At 71.5% G+C, this 16,892-nt stretch overlaps 1 protein-coding gene across 8 annotated transcripts in view; it reads left to right on the top strand.

The window, feature by feature from the left end:
* Window positions 1–519: 519 nt before the first annotated feature.
* The window catches only part of ADGRB1 (adhesion G protein-coupled receptor B1), a 43,202-nt gene continuing 26,829 nt past the window's right edge, over window positions 520–16,892 (top strand). For 5 of the 8 annotated variants that reach the window (XM_036437428.2, XM_045581245.1, XM_045581246.1 and 2 more), the window contains exons 1-11: window positions 520–1,447; window positions 9,460–9,621; window positions 10,209–10,319; window positions 10,701–10,865; window positions 11,196–11,360; window positions 11,556–11,729; window positions 12,558–12,722; window positions 13,076–13,177; window positions 13,682–13,788; window positions 13,873–14,067; window positions 15,740–15,808. In XM_036437428.2, coding sequence (XP_036293321.1) covers window positions 712–1,447; window positions 9,460–9,621; window positions 10,209–10,319; window positions 10,701–10,865; window positions 11,196–11,360; window positions 11,556–11,729; window positions 12,558–12,722; window positions 13,076–13,177; window positions 13,682–13,788; window positions 13,873–14,067; window positions 15,740–15,808 — 2,151 coding nt within the window. In that variant the 5' untranslated portion in view covers window positions 520–711. The remainder of the gene's footprint in view (window positions 1,448–9,459; window positions 9,622–10,208; window positions 10,320–10,700; window positions 10,866–11,195; window positions 11,361–11,555; window positions 11,730–12,557; window positions 12,723–13,075; window positions 13,178–13,681; window positions 13,789–13,872; window positions 14,068–15,739; window positions 15,809–16,892) is intronic. The other 3 variants (XM_036437431.2, XM_045581247.1, XM_045581244.1) reach the window with 1 other exon arrangement.

Below are 16,892 nucleotides of genomic sequence, written 5' to 3'. Positions count from 1 at the left end.
TCTTTTCTAGGAAAGGAGGGGAGGCAGGGGTCGCTCAGGCTGTGGACACTCTGTGCTCCCAGCCCTCCCCCCTGAGCACGGGTGCCGAGCGGCCATGGTGCCCAGCTCAGACGGCGGGGGAGGGGAGGGGAGGGGAGGGAGAGGGGACCTGAGTGGCTGCACGGACAGCAGGTTGGGGACACATGATATGGGAGGACTGGTGACTCCTGCTGTGAGGAGGGGGCAGGCGGCGGCCGAGCCCTCGGGAGCCACACCAGGCTGCAGGCCAGACGGGCCGGGCAGGGCCCCTGTGGCACTCGGCCCGGGCCTGGCGCTGCCCTTGTGCCCTGTCCGAGCTGGGCCCTGGCCCTGCAGGTGGACACACTGGTGGCGGCAGGTGGACAGGTGGACAGGGCCGGTGCCGGGCTACAGCGCCAGGCCTCTGCCAGCTGCCCAAAGCTGTGTGGGCCCTGACCCCACCGTGCCCTCATCCCTCCCCCTCCCCCCACCAACCCCCTCCTGCTCCTTCTCTTCCAGGTGCTGCCAGCGGCCACCGCGGGCACAGGCCCTGGACGTGAGGTGCCACCGTGGCCCCCGGGTCACCCGCAGGCCCCTCCTCCTGCCCCCGGCCCCGGCCCCCGGCCCGGTCTGCTCGCCGCCGGACCCTGGCATGTCCGGGCCTGGCCCGCGCCTGCCTGCCCAGCCCGGTCCCCGGCGGCCCCGCGAGCTAGGATGAGGGGCCAGGCCGCCCCGAGCCCGCGCTGGGTGCTCTGCCCGCTGCTGCTGCTGCTGCTGCTGCCGCTGCCAGCGTGCCAGGCGGGGGCCGCCGTGGGGGCGGCCGCGGGCCCGGGGGCCGAGCCGTGCGCCACGCTGGTGCAGGGCAAGTTCTTCGGCTACTTCTCGGCGGCCGCGGCCTTCCCCGCCAACGCCTCGCGCTGCTCCTGGACGCTGCGCAACCCCGACCCGCGGCGCTACACGCTGTACGTGAAGGTGGCCAAGGCGGCCGCGCCCTGCCGGGGCCCCGGCCGCGTGCGCACCTTCCAGTTCGACTCCTTCCTGGAGTCCACGCGCACCTTCCTGGGCGTGGAGAGCTTCGACGAGGTGCTGCAGCTGTGCGAGCCGGCCGCGCCCCTGGCCTTCCTGCAGGCTGGCAAGCAGTTCCTGCAGCTGCAGCGCGACGGCGCCGGGCCCCCCGACGCCTTCTCCGTGGAGTTCCTGGTGGTGGGCAACCGCAGCCCCAGCCCCGCCGCCTGCCAGATGCTGTGCCGCTGGCTGGACGCCTGCCTGGCCGGCAGCCGCAGCTCGCACCCCTGCGGCATCATGCAGACCCCCTGCGCCTGCCCGGACGGGGGCGCCGGCGAGCCCCCGGGGCCCCGCGGCGACGTCTGCCTGCGGGACGGCGCGGCCGGCGGCCCCGAGAACTGCCTGACCAGCCTGACCCAGGACCGCGGCCCCGAGGGCGCCCCAGGTGAGTGGGGCCGGCTCCGGAGGGGGCCCAGCTCGGGGAGGAGGCGGCGGGCGAGGAGGCCCAGGAGGGCCCTTCCCGTTCGCAGGCAGGACGTCCGGGGCCTGCGGGCTGCAGGCGGGGGCAGGGCGGGTCTGGGGGCGGCTGGGACGTGGCTGTGGATGTGGCGGGAGGTGAGGCTGGGAGGAGCTTGCTGTCTGACGCTTTGTTCCTGAGCGCCGGGCGGGCGGGAAAGGGGTCTTGTGGGCCAGGGCCCAGGCTCAGGTTCTGGGGGGGCCGCTGGAGCACCGGGGCGGCCCCGCAGCCCAGAGCAGGCAGAGGCGGGCCTGGCTGGTCAGACCGGCAGAGGGCGCCGGGGGCGCAGGGCGTGGGGGGGCAGGCGGTGAGAGCCTGTGGAAGGTGCCGGGGTGATGGAAGCGGGTGAGCTGGCAGGCGGCGGGCAGGAGGCGGGTCTGCGCTGGTCAGTGGGCTGGCAGGCAGGAGGCGGGCCCCCCTCAGGACCCCGGTTTCCTGGGAGTATCTCCGAGGCGGGGGCAGCGCTGGGGCAGGAGGGCAGGCAAGCCTGTCTCGGATGTCGGGTCCGAGAGGCCAGGCAGGCAGCTGTCCACGGTGCGGCTGGGGGCCAGGCCACGGGTGGGGGCCACGCTGGTGGGGGCATTGCCAGCTCTCTAGCCCCCCCTCGAGCACTGAGGTGGATGCCCTGCTCCTCAGAATAACGTCCTTAACGGCATAAAATGCCAGTGGGGCCCGGCCAGCGGGGCTCAGGGTTGAGCAGGCGGGGGCTGCCGTGGGGGCAGCCGCGGGCCCGGGGGTCAGGGTTTGATTCCCGGTCAGGGCACAGGCCCGGTTTTCAGGCTCCACCCCCAGTGTGGGGCGTGCAGGAGGCAGCCGATCCATGATTCTCTCTCGTCATGGATGTCTCTATCTCTCCCTCTCTCTCCCTTCCTCTCTGAAATTTCTATATAATAAAAGGCTAATATGCAAATTAACTGAAGGGCAGAATGACCAGTTGCTATGACACACACTAACCACCAGGGGGCAGACACTCGACGCAGGAGCTGCCCCCTGGTGGTCAGTGCGCTCCCGCAGGGCAGCCACACTCAGGCACTGGCTGGGCTCATGGCTGGTGAGCACAGCGGCTGCCTCCGCGGCAGCACTAATGTGTCCCCTCAAGGACATCCTGCAAAAGGGCGCCAGGCTGAGGGACCCGCCCCGGCGCAGGAATGTCGTGCACCGGCCGCTGGTCAATAATAAAAACCGCCATGCAGTGCCAAGGCCCCGTTATGTGCCCCCCCCCCCGCTCTGTGCCCCCAGAGCCCGGGTCCCGATGAGACGCCCCCCTGAGCTGTGGAGGTGGCTGGGGAAGAGTGGGGCGCAGGCGAGAGGCAGGCAGAGCCCCGGGGGGGGGGGGGGGGGGGGGCGGGGACCCAGCAGGAAATGCCCCGTTAAATGGGGGACACATCACAGTCATGCAGCTCCCGGTGGTGGCGGGTGAAGGCTGGGAGGGCTGTCACTGTGGCCTCGGCGTGGACAGCTCGTTCGGGGCGGGGGGCAGGGGATGGGATGTCAGCGTGCTTGGCCACTCCCTGCGGCCACCTGCCCGGGCCTCAGTTTCTCCACCTGCAAAGCGGTGACTGCTCTGCGGGGTGCTGCCCACCGGGCACCGACAGGCAGGGCTGGGCCGCGGGCGGTGGCCGCGGCGTGTGGGGAGGTGCTTGGCGCGCTCGGAGCCGCTGGTGGCGGAGGCGGTGGCGGAGGCGGAGGCGGTGGCGGTGGCGGTGGCGGAGGCGGAGGCGGTGGCGGAGGCGGTGGCGGTGGCGGTGGCGGTGGCGGAGGCGGTGGCGGAGGCGGTGGCGGTGGCGGAGGCGGAGGCGGTGGCGGTGGCGGAGGCGGAGGCGGAGGCGGTGGCGGAGGCGGTGGTGGTGGCGGAGGCGGAGGCGGAGGAGGTGGCGGAGGCGGAGGCGGTGGCGGAGGCGGTGGCGGAGGCGGAGGCGGAGGCGGTGGTGGTGGCGGAGGCGGAGGCGGTGGCGGAGGCGGAGGCGGTGGCGGAGGCGGTGGCGGAGGCGGAGGCGGTGGCGGAGGCGGTGGCGGAGGCGGTGGTGGTGGCGGAGGCGGTGGCGGAGGCGGAGGCGGTGGCGGAGGCGGTGGCGGTGGCGGTGGCGGAGGCGGAGGCGGAGGCGGTGGAGGTGGCGGAGGCGGAGGCGGTGGCGGTGGCGGAGGCGGAGGCGGTGGCGGTGGCGGAGGCGGTGGCGGAGGCGGTGGCGGAGGCGGAGGCGGAGGCGGAGGCGGTGGCGGAGGCGGTGGCGGAGGCGGAGGCGGTGGCGGAGGCGGAGGCGGAGGCGGAGGCGGTGGCGGTGGCGGTGGCGGTGGCGGTGGCGGTGGCGGAGGCGGAGGCGGTGGCGGTGGCGGTGGCGGTGGTGGAGGCGGTGGCGGTGGCGGTGGCGGTGGCGGTGGCCGTGGCCGTGGCGGAGGCAGTGGCGGGGCAGGAGAAGGGGGGAGTATGGGGAGGGCAGTAGGGTTGGGGGGTGGCATGTGGACCAGAGAGGTCCAGCGGTCACTCAGGAGACACACAGCAGAGCCGGGCAGGCGCCAGGCCAGACCTGCGGGGAGTTCGCCCCCAGTGGCCAGAGGAGGCTGGGGGGGGCGGGGGGAGGCACGTCCTCCATCTCCTCCCCCAGAAGCTGTGCGCAGCCGCCGCGGCCCACTTTCCCCTCCCCCGCCGGGCCTGTCCACGCCACATGGCCCGGCTCTCCGCCTGCTCGGCCTGCTCCCGGCACAGCACCTGTCCCTCTGCCCGCCGCCTGTCCGTGCGCCCCGTCCCGCCCTCCCGTCCCTCCGTCTGTCTCCGCGTCCTGCCTGGGTGTGACGGGCCATCTCTCAAGGGCCGTTTTAAATATTCATGTTTTAATTAAGGAATTTTATTGCAGAAGCGGCATGGAGGATAATGAAAACCTAGCGTCTGGGGGCTGGGAGTGCGGGTCTGCGTGTCCCTGTCCCCGTGTGCATCCGTGTGCGTCCCGTGTGCGTCCCGTGTGCCGGCCCGGTGCGGAGGGCTGAGCTGGGCCCAGTGTGAGACGCCGGGTCGGGCGTGGGGGGCTGGGACGGAGATGCCGGGCTGAGACCAAGGCCCGCCCAGGACTCCCAGCCTGTCACCGCGTGGTGGGTGGCCTCGGCCATGACCCCTGACCCATGACCCCAGCCCAGAGCCCAGGCCTCCCTCCGGAAGCACAGGAAGCCGAGGGGGGGCCTGAGGGCTCCCGCGGGGCTCAGCCTGACACGGTGGCCAGGGCGCTGGGAGGACCGGGAACAGGCGGCCGTCTCGCTGGAGACGAGGCCACTCCAGACATGGGGAGGGAGGGCGGGCCGTGGCCACAGGCACACGCGTGTTCCACCCCCCACGGACAGCTCCCGTGAGATGCCGTGTCCCAGGACGACGGGAGGAGGCTGTGCAGCTGCCGCAGGGAGGGACTGGCGGGTCCCCAGGCCCAGGGCGGAGCGGGCGGGACTGGCCTCAGGCTCCAGCGGGAGGCGCCTAGGGCAGGGGCTGGGGGAGGGCCCGCAGCCTCAGTCCCCTCCCCCCCTCTCTGGATGTATTAGTATCTCCTTTTCTTCTGAGAAATATTCTTTCTTGCTGTTGCTGTTAATCCTCGCCCGAGGATATTTTCCCACTGGTTTTCAGAAGGAGCGCAGGGGAGGAGGAGAGACAGAGGGAGACGTAGATGTGAGAGACACGCTCCCAGCTGCCTCCGGAGCGCCCCAACCAGGGCTACGGTTTGAACCTGCAACCGAGGCAGGTGCCCTTGAGCAGAATCGAACCCGGGACCCTTCAGACCACAGGCGGACGCTCTGTCCACTGAGCCACACCGGCCAGGGCCTCCGTGTCTGTCTGTGAGATGGGCCGGGCGGGCCTGCTCCAGGAGCTGGGAGGGGCTCTCCGGGGCCCCTCACCTGGAGGGGGGGCTGGCTCTCGGCCTCATCCTGAGGCCCCGGCACCTGCTGCAGCTGGGCCGGCGCTCACAGGGCCTGGAGACTTGGCATAGAGTGTGGGGGAGGCGGGGCGGGGGGGGGGTCCAGGTGTCCCTGGGCGGGCGGGGGGGGGGCACCCCCGGACAATGCAAGGCCATGTCTGTGGGGGCGGGGCTGTGGACTGGAGGGCGGGTTGAGGAGGAATTTCAGGGAGCGGTTCTACCCCCTGAGGTTCCCATGGGCATGCAGAGGGCTCAGAGGAGGGGCCTGGGTGTCCTGGGACAGGCCCTACAATGCGGGGGCTGGGCAGGGTCCTCAGGGGAACCGGGCCGGGTGGGCGGGGTGAGTGGGCAGATGCTGCGCCACCTGCTGGCCTAGGGCGCCCTCTGCTGGAGGCGATGGGAAGTGCACCGTCCTCCTCTCCAAAGGGGGACCCCCCCACGACCAGGAAGGCCCAGCAGCGAGAGGGCCTCCCCAGCGCCCCCACTCCAGCCACCTTGGGGTGCGGGGACGAGGAGGTCACAGGCTCTGGCTGGGGTGCGGGTGGGAAGAGGCCCGGAACCCTCCCGTGCGCCTTCCCTCCTGGGTGGCCAGGCTGCTCGGGGCCATTAATTGGCTCCATTCATCCGTAATGAGATGGAAATGAGCCTGCAGACAGAGGGGCATTGAACTGGGGAAGAAGGCTGCCTCTCTCCGGCTGGAGGGGCCGCCAGCCTCGCCCCCCCCCCCCCCCCCCCCCCGGCCAGCGGCACCTCGGCCGCCCTGCCTCCCAATGCTCACCCGTCCTGGACGCACATTTATCAGTGTCGGCTCTGGGCGGGCACACATTAAAAGTGAAAACGCACAGAAATAGCAGCTTCATTTCCTGAGTGTCCGTTAGCCGCACGAGTGTGGCCAGGGACAGGCTCAGCCTGTGCTGGGACCGGGCTCAGCCTGGAGGGACCGAGCTCAGCCTGGAGGGGCCGGGGCCCAGCGTGTAGGGGACCGGGCTCAGCCTGGAGGGACCGAGCTCAGCCTGGAGGGGCCGGGCTCAGCCTGGAGGGGCCGGGCTCAGCCTGGAGGGACCGGGGCTCAGCCTGTAGGGACAGGCTCAGCCTGGAGGGACAGGCTCAGCCTGGAGGGGCCGGGCTCAGCCTGGAGGGACAGGCTCAGCCTGGAGTGACAGGCTCAGCCTGGAGGGGCCAGGACTCACTCTGGAGGGGCCGGGCCCAGCCTGGAGGGACCGGGCTCAGCCTGGAGGGGCCGGGCTCAGCCTGGAGGGACCGGGGCTCAGCCTGGAGGGGCCGGGCTCAGCCTGGAGGGGCCGGGGCTCAGCCTGGAGGGACCGGGCTCAGCCTGGAGGGGCCGGGCTCAGCCTGGAGGGACAGGCTCAGCCTGGAGGGGACCGGGCTCAGCCTGGAGGGACCGGGCTCAGCGTGGAGGGACCGGGCTCAGCCTGGAGGGGCCGGGCTCAGCCTGGAGGGGCCGGGCTCAGCCTGGAGGGACCGGGGCTCAGCGTGTAGGGTACCGGGGCTCAGCGTGGAGGGGCCGGGCTCAGCCTGGAGGGACAGGCTCAGCCTGGAGGGACCGGGCTCAGCCTGGAGGGACCGGGCTCAGCCTGGAGGGGCCGGGACTCAGCCTGGAGGGACAGGCTCAGCCTGGAGGGGACCGGGCTCAGCCTGGAGGGACCGGGACTCAGCCTGGAGGGACCGGGCTCAGCCTGGAGGGGCCGGGCTCAGCCTGGAGGGACCGGGGCTCAGCGTGTAGGGGACCGGGGCTCAGCGTGGAGGGGCCGGGCTCAGCCTGGAGGGACCGGGCTCAGCCTGGAGGGGCCGGGCTCAGCCTGGAGGGGCCGGGCTCAGCCTGGAGGGGCCAGGACTCACTCTGGAGGGGACCCGGGCCCAGCCTGGAGGAGATGGGGAAGCCCATGCCGGGGTCGGAGACAGTGTGGGATGAGGGTCCAGGCTCATGGTGGGTAAAGGGGACTCAGCCTGTAACCAGCGTCCGGGTCAGCATGGGGCCGGGTCAGGGGTAGGCCTGGGCTGGCCTGTCCTCGGAGCCCATGGCCACCCCCTTCCTCTCCCCCCCCCCCACATCCTGCCACCTGGGTCACCACGGTAACCAGCCGAAGTGGTGGGTGTTTTGGCAGCTGAGGCCTAACCTGAGTCTATCCTGAAAGACGTGCTCTGCAGCAGTTGCCATGGGAACCGAGTGGCATCCTCTGATTAGCCGGCTTGGACACTCTCTCCCACCCACGGCTGGTTCCACGTCACGCAGGCTTCCGTGTGGGGGCTGGGCCGGGGAGGCAGGGGCGGTGACCAGCGGGAGGTGCCAGCCTGAACCACCGCCAGGCCTGTCCCCAGGCCCCGGCCCGCTCTGCCCTCCGTCTCGGGGTCACCGGGCAGGGTGGCCAGGGCAGGGGCCACTGCCAGGGCCTGGAGCACCGTCTGGGGCCGGTGGCTGGTCGCAGCGGGCGACCTTAGTCTGGGGGATGCCACGGAGCATGAGGAGTCTGGCGGTGGGTTCCAGGCCTGCTCCCTCCCACCAGCTCATTGGGTGCCTGACACAGGGCTGTGGTTCAGGGCGTACCTCCCCCCGAGTGGGGACAGGAGAACCTGGGTGGGCCCAGGGTCGTGCGGAGGCGGGGGGCCTGGCCTGCTGCCCCCGGGCGCTCCCGCCATGACTGCGGGGTCAGGCCATGCGGCATCTCTGAGGAGGACTCCAGGCCGGTGCTGCTGGCTGCCCTCGGTGCCCGCTCCGAGGACCACCCCCTTAGAGCCCTAGCTCCCGCTGCTGAGGATGGGGTGACAGCTGCCTCCTAGGGTGCATGGGACTTAGATTCCTGGGTGCCAAGGTGCCTGCACAGAGCAGGGCCTGGAGGCAGAGGGGCCCTGCCAGGATGCCCGGGGAGAGCTGGCCCTGGGAGGGTGCGAGGCGGCCCACAGCCTGGTGCTGCGGGCACAGGCCCCCGCCCCCAGGGGCTGCAGCTGGAGAGAGAGCCCTTCCTGCAGGAATGGGGAGGAGGCGTCACCCCCAGGCCCGGGAGGGGGCTCAGAGCCAGGCCACCCCTCCCCCCGTGGCCCTGGAAGCCCTCCTGGGCCTCACCACACTGGAGCCTCTGTGACTGCCAGGCCTCTCCTGGCGGGCGCAGAGGATAGGACTGGGTGCTGTGGCCCTCGCAGGGTGCCCTGCCTCTCTGGGCCTGAGGGAAGGTGGGGCCGGGGGTGGGAGGGTGGAACTGTAAGAAGAGGGAGAGGTTCCATCATAGGCTTGTGGGGAGAAGGCTCCCCTTGTCTGCTGTGCACCCAGCATGGAGGAGAGGCAGGCCCCTCTGCCCACATTGGGGAGGTCCCTCCCAGCCAGGCCTTGTTCCCTTGCGCCTGGCTCCCCCTGCTGGGCAGCTCGGGGAACAGGCTCAGGAGCGAAAAGGCGGGGCTGGGCCCCCGAGTGGCCCTCCCCTGACACTATCTGAGCTAGCCAGTCACGGGGGCACGAAATTTGCTGCAAATCAAATGGCTTCTCGGGGGCCCTCTCTGACCCCAGTGACAACGCCCACGCCGGCCTTCGCAGCCCTTCCCTGCCCTCCTGCCGCAGTCCGGGGAGCAGCGCCCCGCTACCCTCAGATGGGGCCTGAGCAGGGCAGGAAGGCACCACGTGGACCTGTGCTTTTTTATATAAATATGTTTTATTGATGATTTCAGAGAGGAAAGAGAGGGAGAGGGAGATAGAAACATCAGTGATGAGAGTCATGGACCAGCTGCCTCCTGCACGCCCCCTCCTGAGGATGGAGCCTGAAACCTGGGCCTGTGTCCTGGCCGGGAGTCAAACCGTGACCTCCTGGTCCCTAGGTCGAGGCTCCGCCCCTGAGCCAGGCCAGTTGGCATGAGCCTGGTCTTCAGGCCCTTATTCTCGGGGCCACCCTTCCCGGACACCCCTGCTCCCCTCCCCCCCACATCCCGCACACCCTGGTGACCCTCCACACCCAGGCCTCCCACGGGCGGGCCCTCCCTGCCTGGGAGACCCCGGGCGTCGCTCTCTGAACTCGTGACCCCCGCGCCCGTCCCCTCCAGGCGGCTGGAAGCTGTGGTCGCTGTGGGGCGAGTGCACGCGGGACTGCGGGGGCGGCCTGCAGACGCGGACGCGCACCTGCCTGCCCGCGCCCGGCCCGGGGGGCAGCGGCTGCGAGGGCGTCCTGGAGGAGGGCCGGCTGTGCAACCGCAAGGCCTGCGGAGGTGAGCGCGATGCGGGCCGGGCGGCGGCCGGGGCTTCGGGTGGGGCCAGGCCGGTGAGGGGCGGGGCCTGGTGCGAGGGCGGGGCCTGGCCCAGAGCAGTGAGGCTGGGTAGGGAGAGGGACGGGGCGAGCTTTCTCTCCTGTGGGTGGGGGTTTGGGGTACTGCCCCCTCCGCCACGGCGCCCCCCTGCTCCCCCGCCCCCCTGCCCCAGCTGCCCCAGCTGCCAGCTCCATCGCACCCAGAGCACCACGCACGGCTCTAACAGGTTCCAATGGCCTCATCCATGTTTAGCTGCTCCCATCAGATTAAATCAGGGTCGAATGGGCCGGCCCCGCTGCGCTGGCTCTGCCTGGAGGAAGGTCTCCTCTCCGGGGCCCGGAGAGATGCCTGAGTGTGGGGCGGGCCACGGCCGCAGGCAGCGGAGGCCGGAGGGTGCTGAGCGGGCACTGGAGGAGGAGAGGGGGCGCGGAGCAGGGCGCTGGGACCCGCAGGAACGGACCCGCCCCGGGGAGAGGGGGGAGAGGGGCGGGCGGCACCTCCCGGGCGCTGTCCAGGGTCCCGCGCCCCCTCACCGGAGCCCCCCGCAGCGGCCGCGCGCACCAGCTCCCGGAGCCAGGCGCTGCGCTCCACGGACGCCCGGCGGCGCGACGAGCTGGGGGACGAGCTGCAGCAGTTCGGGTTCTCGGCCCCGCACGCGGGTGAGCTGCGCGGGGCGCGGGGCAGGGCCCCTGAGCCTGGTAGGCCCTTATTCTCGTGGCCACCCTTCCCGGCGAGCGCCGTCCGGGGGGACAGGCCTTTGCACAGACCCTGGCTGTGGACCGGGCCACGAGTAAAGATAACGGGTCCGGCCAGCCCCGGGCCGGGAGACGGCACAGGCCCGCCCACGGGTGGGGGACGCGGGCCTGAGGTCAGCCCCGCAGCGAACACCTGGGCTAGAGGCCTGGCCGCCCTCGGCTGCTGCTGGGGGAGGGGGGCGGGGTCCCCCTGAGGGTCCGGCCGCAGTGGAGGGGGCAGGGTCCCCCTGAGGGTCCGGCCTTGGTCGGCGGAGGCGCAGCCGGTGAGCGGTGCGTCTGCCGCAGGTGACCCCGCGGCGGAGGAGTGGTCGCCGTGGAGCGTGTGCTCCAGCACGTGCGGCGAGGGCTGGCAGACCCGCACGCGCTTCTGCGTGTCCTCCTCCTACAGCACGCAGTGCAGCGGGCCCCTGCGCGAGCAGCGCCTCTGCAACAACTCGGCCGTGTGCCCAGGTGCGCGGGGCGGGGCGGGGCCAGAGAGGGCGGGGCATCGAGGCCAGGGGCGGGGCGTCTGGGTGGTGGGCGGGGCCTGGGCGGGCATCTGGGGCTGTTGGGGAAGGGGCGGGGCCAATGTTAGGGGCGGGGCATCTAGGGCCAGAGGGTGATTCGAGGGCGGGGCATCAGGACCAGGGGCGGGGCATCTGCTGGTGGGGGGGCCAGGATCTGGAATAGGAGGGGAGGTGGTCGTCAGGGTCAGGGTCAGGGTCAGGGTCAGGGTTGGGCGGCGGTGGGCAGCAGTGCGTGGCCGCAGGGCTCAGCGCCCGCCGCCCCCGTTGTCCGCAGTGCACGGCGCCTGGGACGAGTGGTCGCCCTGGAGCCTGTGCTCCAGCACCTGCGGCCGCGGCTTCCGGGACCGCACGCGCACCTGCAGGCCCCCCCAGTTCGGGGGCAACCCCTGTGAGGGCCCCGAGAAGCAAACCAAGTTCTGCAACATCGCGCTGTGCCCTGGTAGGTGAGAGGGAGGCCGCGGGGGGCGGGGGCACCCCAGGCCAGCTGGAGGCGGGGACCCGGGCACTCTCACCCACGTACCCTCGGCACCAGGGTGGCCTGGGGTGCTGGCGCCCCTGTCCCGGGCTGCGAGGTGGAGGGGAGGGTCCGGCTGGGCGCGGCCCGGTGTTCACCCGCCCCGCCCTCCCTCCCCGGGCCGGGCAGTGGACGGAAACTGGAACGAGTGGTCCAGCTGGAGCGCCTGCTCGGCCAGCTGCGCGCAGGGCCGGCAGCAGCGCACGCGCGAGTGCAACGGGCCGTCGTACGGGGGCGCCGAGTGCCAGGGCCACTGGGTGGAGAGCAGAGACTGCTTCCTGCAGCAGTGCCCAGGTCAGCGGCCGGGCCAGGGAGGGGTGAGGCCTGGCGCCCGCGGCCTGCCATTGGGGCGGAGGGGCCAGTGCGGGAGGGCACCTGGGGGCGGGGGGGCAGTGCGGGAGGGGCACCTGGGGGCCAGGGGGGCAGTGCGGGAGGGGCACCTGGGGGCGGGGGGGGGGCAGTGCGGGAGGGGCACCTGGGGGCGGGGGGGGGCAGTGCGGGAGGGGCACCTGGGGGCGGGGGGGCAGTGCGGGAGGGGCACCTGGGGGCGGGGGGGCACCTGGGGGCGGGGGCGGGGGGGGGCAGTGGGCGGGGGGCCAGTGCGGGAGGGCACCTGGGGGCGGGGGGGCAGTGCGGAGGGGCACCTGGGGGCGGGGGGGCAGTGAGGGAGGGGCACCCGGGGGCGGGGGGGCAGTGCGGGAGGGGCACCTGGGGGTGGGGGGGAGCAGTGCGGGGGGGGCACCCGGGGGCGGGGGGGCACCTGGGGGCGGGGGGGGGCAGTGCGGGAGGGGCACCTGGGGGCGGGGGAGCAGTGCGGGAGGGGCACCTGGGGGCGGGGGGCACCTGGGGGCGGGGGGGGGGCAGTGCGGGAGGGGCACCTGGGGGTGGGGGGAGCAGTGCGGGAGGGGCACCTGGGGGCGGGGGGGGCAGTGCGGGAGGGGCACCTGTCTCTGTGTTGAGCTGAGCTCTGGTTTCTCCTCCCGGGTCTCCATGTTCTTTCTCCTCATGCTTCCTGCTCCACCCGCCTGGGTCCCCACGGCTGTGTCCGGCCTCCCTGCGGCCCTGCCTCTCCGGCCCTGCGTCTGACCGCCGTGACCCCTGGCCTCCGCCCGCTGCCCGCAGTGGACGGCAGGTGGCAGGCCTGGGCCGCGTGGGGCGGCTGCAGCGTGACCTGCGGGGGCGGCACCCAGCGGCGGGAGCGCGCCTGCTCGGGGCCCTTCTTCGGCGGCGCCGCCTGCGCGGGCGCGCAGGACGAGCGCCGGCAGTGCGGCGCCCAGCGGTGCCCCGGTGCGTGCCCTCGCCACCGCGGCCCCGCGCACCGGCGCTGGCGGGGGCGGGGCGGGCCGGGACCCCCTCGTCCTCGCTTGGTTGCTTTTTTCTTAAATATATTTTTATTGGTTTCAGAGAGGGCGGGAGAGAGAGACATCAGTGAGGAGAGAGAATCACGGACCGGCTGCCTCCCGCACCCCGGGCCTGTGCCCTGACTGACCGGGAATCGAACTGTGACCTTCTGGGTCATAGGTCGACTCAACTCCGGAGCCCGTGGTCGGGGCACCCCCCCGTAAGGGTGGCTGGCTGGAGGGTCTGACCCCTGCCCTGCCACCAGCACTCAGCTCCCTGCCGGTCCCCGCCCTTGGCAGAGCCCCACGAGATCTGCGATGAGGACAGCTTTGCCGCCATGATCTGGAAGGAGACGCCGGCGGGAGAGGCGGCCGCCATGCGATGCCCCCGGAACGCCACGGGTGAGGGCGACTGGACGGTCGGGGGCTGCTGGTAGCTCCATGTCCCTATTGCCGAGGCGCCCGTGCACGGGCGGCTGTGCCAGGCGGCTGTGCCCGCCCCCGGCCGATGCCTGGCAGCTGGCGCTGGGTCCAGGTGCGCCTGATGCCAGACACCGCGCTCCCAGTGCCCGTCGAGGGGAGCTGGGCCGTGGGCTGAGCTGCGGCTCTCCCAGCTCTGGGTTGGGGAACCAGGAGAGGCCCTGGGGTGAACCTGAGACCCCCAGGGCTGCGGACTCTGCCCGGGCAGGTGGGCCTGAGGGGTGTCTCCCACTAGCCCTGGCGGCAGCCACTCAAGGATGTCGGGGTGAGAGAAAGCGGGGTGGCCACCCCACGGGGGGCGCTCTGCTCTTGGAGTCCCTGCTTCGGGGCTGAGGGTCCCCCAGAGGGGCCGGGCCAGGGAGCCGTGGGCGGGAGCCTGCCCGGAGCCGGGCACCCGGCCGAGAGGCAGCGCTGACCCCTCCCCAGGCCTCATCCTGCGGCGCTGCGAGCTGGACGAGGAGGGCATCGCCTTCTGGGAGCCCCCCACCTACACCCGCTGCGTGTCCATCGACTACCGCAACATCCAGATGATGGTAGGTGCCCGCCCCGCCCCGGGCAGCCCCGGGCACGGCCGGGAGGGCTGCGGACCCGCGCGCCCAGCCCTCTGCCCTCCCCAGACCCGGGAGCACCTGGCCAAGGCGCAGCGCGGGCTGCCGGGCGAGGGCGTGTCCGAGGTCATCCAGACGCTGGTGGAGATCTCCCAGGACGGCGCCAGCTACAGCGGGGACCTGCTCTCCGCCATCGACGTCCTGCGGAACCTGACCGAGATCTTCCGGAGGGCCTACTACAGCCCCACGCCCGGCGACGTGCAGGTGCCCGCGGGGAGGGCCCGGGGGGTGGTCCGCTGACCCCGACCCCGGTCAACTGACCCCTGACCCTGGTCACTGTGAGCCCTGACCCCTGACCCTGCTCACACCCTGACCCTGGTCACACTGACCCTCACCCTGGTCACACTGACCCTGACCCTGCTCACACTGACCACTGACCCCGGTCAACTGACCCTGACCCTGACCCTGCTCACACCCTGACCCCTGACCCTGGTTACACTGACCCTGACCCTGGTCACCCTGACCCTGACCCTGCTCACACCCTGACCCCTGACCCTGCTCACACCCTGACCCCTGACCCTGGTCACACTGACCCTGACGCTGGTCACTCTGAGCCCTGACCCCTGACCCTGCTCACACCCTGACCCCTGACCCTGGTCACTCTGAGCCCTGACCCCTGACCCTGCTCACACCCTGACCCCTGAGCCTGGTCACTCTGAGCCCTGACCCTGGTCACACTGACCCTGACCCTGGTCACTCTGAGCCCTGACCCTGACCCTGCTCACACCCTGACCCCTGACCCTGGTTACACTGACCCTGACCCTGGTCACCCTGACCCTGACCCTGCTCACACCCTGACCCCTGACCCTGCTCACACCCTGACCCCTGACCCTGCTCACTGTGAGCCCTGACCCTGGTCACTGTGAGCCCTGACCCCTGACCCTGCTCACACCCTGACCCCTGACCCTGCTCACACCCTGACCCCTGACCCTGCTCACACCCTGACCCCTGACCCTGGTCACCCTGACCCTGACCCTGGTCACTCTGAGCCCTGACCCTGACCCTGCTCACACCCTGACCCCTGACCCTGGTTACACTGACCCTGACCCTGGTCACCCTGACCCTGACCCTGCTCACACCCTGACCCCTGACCCTGCTCACACCCTGACCCCTGACCCTGGTCACACTGACCCTGACGCTGGTCACTCTGAGCCCTGACCCCTGACCCTGCTCACACCCTGACCCCTGACCCTGGTCACTCTGAGCCCTGACCCTGGTCACACTGACCCCGACCCCGGTCACACTGACCCTGACCCCTGACCCTGGTCACTCTGAGCCCTGACCCTGGTCACACTGAGCCCTGGGCCTGGTCACTCTGAGCCCTGGGCCTGGTCACTCTGAGCCCTGACCCTGGTCACCCTGACCCTGACCCTGGTCACACTGAGCCCTGGGCCTGGTCACACTGACCCTGACCCTGGTCACACTGACCCTGACCCTGCTCACCCTGAGCCCTGGGCCTGGTCACACTGAGCCCTGGGCCTGGTCACTCTGACCCTGACCCTGCTCACCCTGAGCCCTGGGCCTGGTCACTCTGAGCCCTGGGCCTGGTCACTCTGAGCCCTGGGCCTGGTCACTCTGACCCTGACCCTGCTCACCCTGAGCCCTGGGCCTGGTCACTCTGAGCCCTGGGCCTGGTCACTCTGAGCCCTGACCCTGGTCACACTGAGCCCTGGGCCTGGTCACTCTGAGCCCTGACCCTGGTCACACTGAGCCTGACCCTGGTCACACTGACCCTGACCCTGGTCACACTGACCCTGACCCTGGTCACACTGACCCTGACCCTGCTCACCCTGAGCCCTGGGCCTGGTCACACTGACCCTGACCCGGTCACAGGCACTGCTGACCCCGCTCCTGTCCTCTGCTCTTCCTCGTCCAGAACTTCGTGCAGATCATCAGCAACCTGCTGGCGGAGGAGAACCGGGACAAGTGGGAGGAGGCGCAGCTGGTGAGGGCGCCGGGCAGACACAGCCGGCCAGGCAGCGGCGGCTCCGGTCTCACCCGCCGGCCGCCCCCGGCGTGTGGCTTGGAGGGAGTTTCCCAACCTTCTGAGCTGAGCCTCGTTCCCCCGTCAGGAAGGAGCTCACCCCGGGGCTGCTGGGGGAGGGGTGCTGGCCACATGTGCTCGCTGGGGTGACCAGGACGGGGCGGCTCTTTCTCATCTGGAAAGAGTGGGCACCGCTCCCTCCCAGGCTGACCTGCCCCCGCAGCACCCGAGGGGCACAGGACCCGCTGCCTCCCAGCCTGGCCCTGGCTCGGGCCCGGGCACAGCAGCCCCCGGCCCAGTGTCCTCGTCTGTGAAGCTCGACGGGCACTCAAAGGCCCCGACCCACTTCCCAAGCCAGGTCCCGAGCCTGTGGGCGAGGGGATGGCCCCCAGACTGGAGCGGAGGGGCCAGCGGGAGGAGGTGGAGGAGGTAGAGGAGGAGGAGGAGGAGGAGATGGAGGAGGTGGAGGAGGTAGACGTAGAGGTGGAGGAGGTGAAGGAGGAGGAGGAGGTGGAGGAAGAGGAGGAAGAGGAGAAGGTGGAGGAGGTGGAGGAAGAGGAGGAGGTGGAGGAGGAGGAGGTGGAGGAGGTGAAGGAGGAGGAGGAGGTGGAGGAAGAGGAGGAAGAGGAGAAGGTGGAGGAGGTGGAGGAAGAGGAGGAGGTGGAGGAGGAGGAGGCGGAGGAGGAGGAGGCGGAGGAGGTGGAGGAGGAGGAGGAGGCGGAGGAGGAGGAGGAGGAGGAGGGAGAGGAGGAGATGGAGGAGGAGGAGGAGGAGGAGGAGGAGGAGGAGGAGGAGGAGGAGGAGGAGGAGATGGAGGAGGAGGAGGAGGAGGAGGAGGAGGAGGAGGAGATGGAGGAGGAGGAGGAGGAGGAGGAGGAGGAGGAGGAGGAGGAGGAGGAGGAGGAGATGGAGGAGGAGGAGGAGGAGGAGATGGAGGAGGAGGAGGAGGAGGAGATGGAGGAGGAGGAGGAGAGGAGGAGGAGGAGGAGGAGGAGATGGAGGAGGAGGAGGAGGAGGAGGAGGAGGAGATGGAGGAGGAGAGAGG

The sequence above is a fragment of the Pipistrellus kuhlii genome, unplaced genomic scaffold (genome assembly GCF_014108245.1).
Source record: "Pipistrellus kuhlii isolate mPipKuh1 unplaced genomic scaffold, mPipKuh1.p scaffold_m20_p_14, whole genome shotgun sequence".
Taxonomy (NCBI): Eukaryota; Metazoa; Chordata; class Mammalia; order Chiroptera; family Vespertilionidae; genus Pipistrellus; species Pipistrellus kuhlii.
This window is presented reverse-complemented; position numbering and strand designations above follow the sequence as displayed.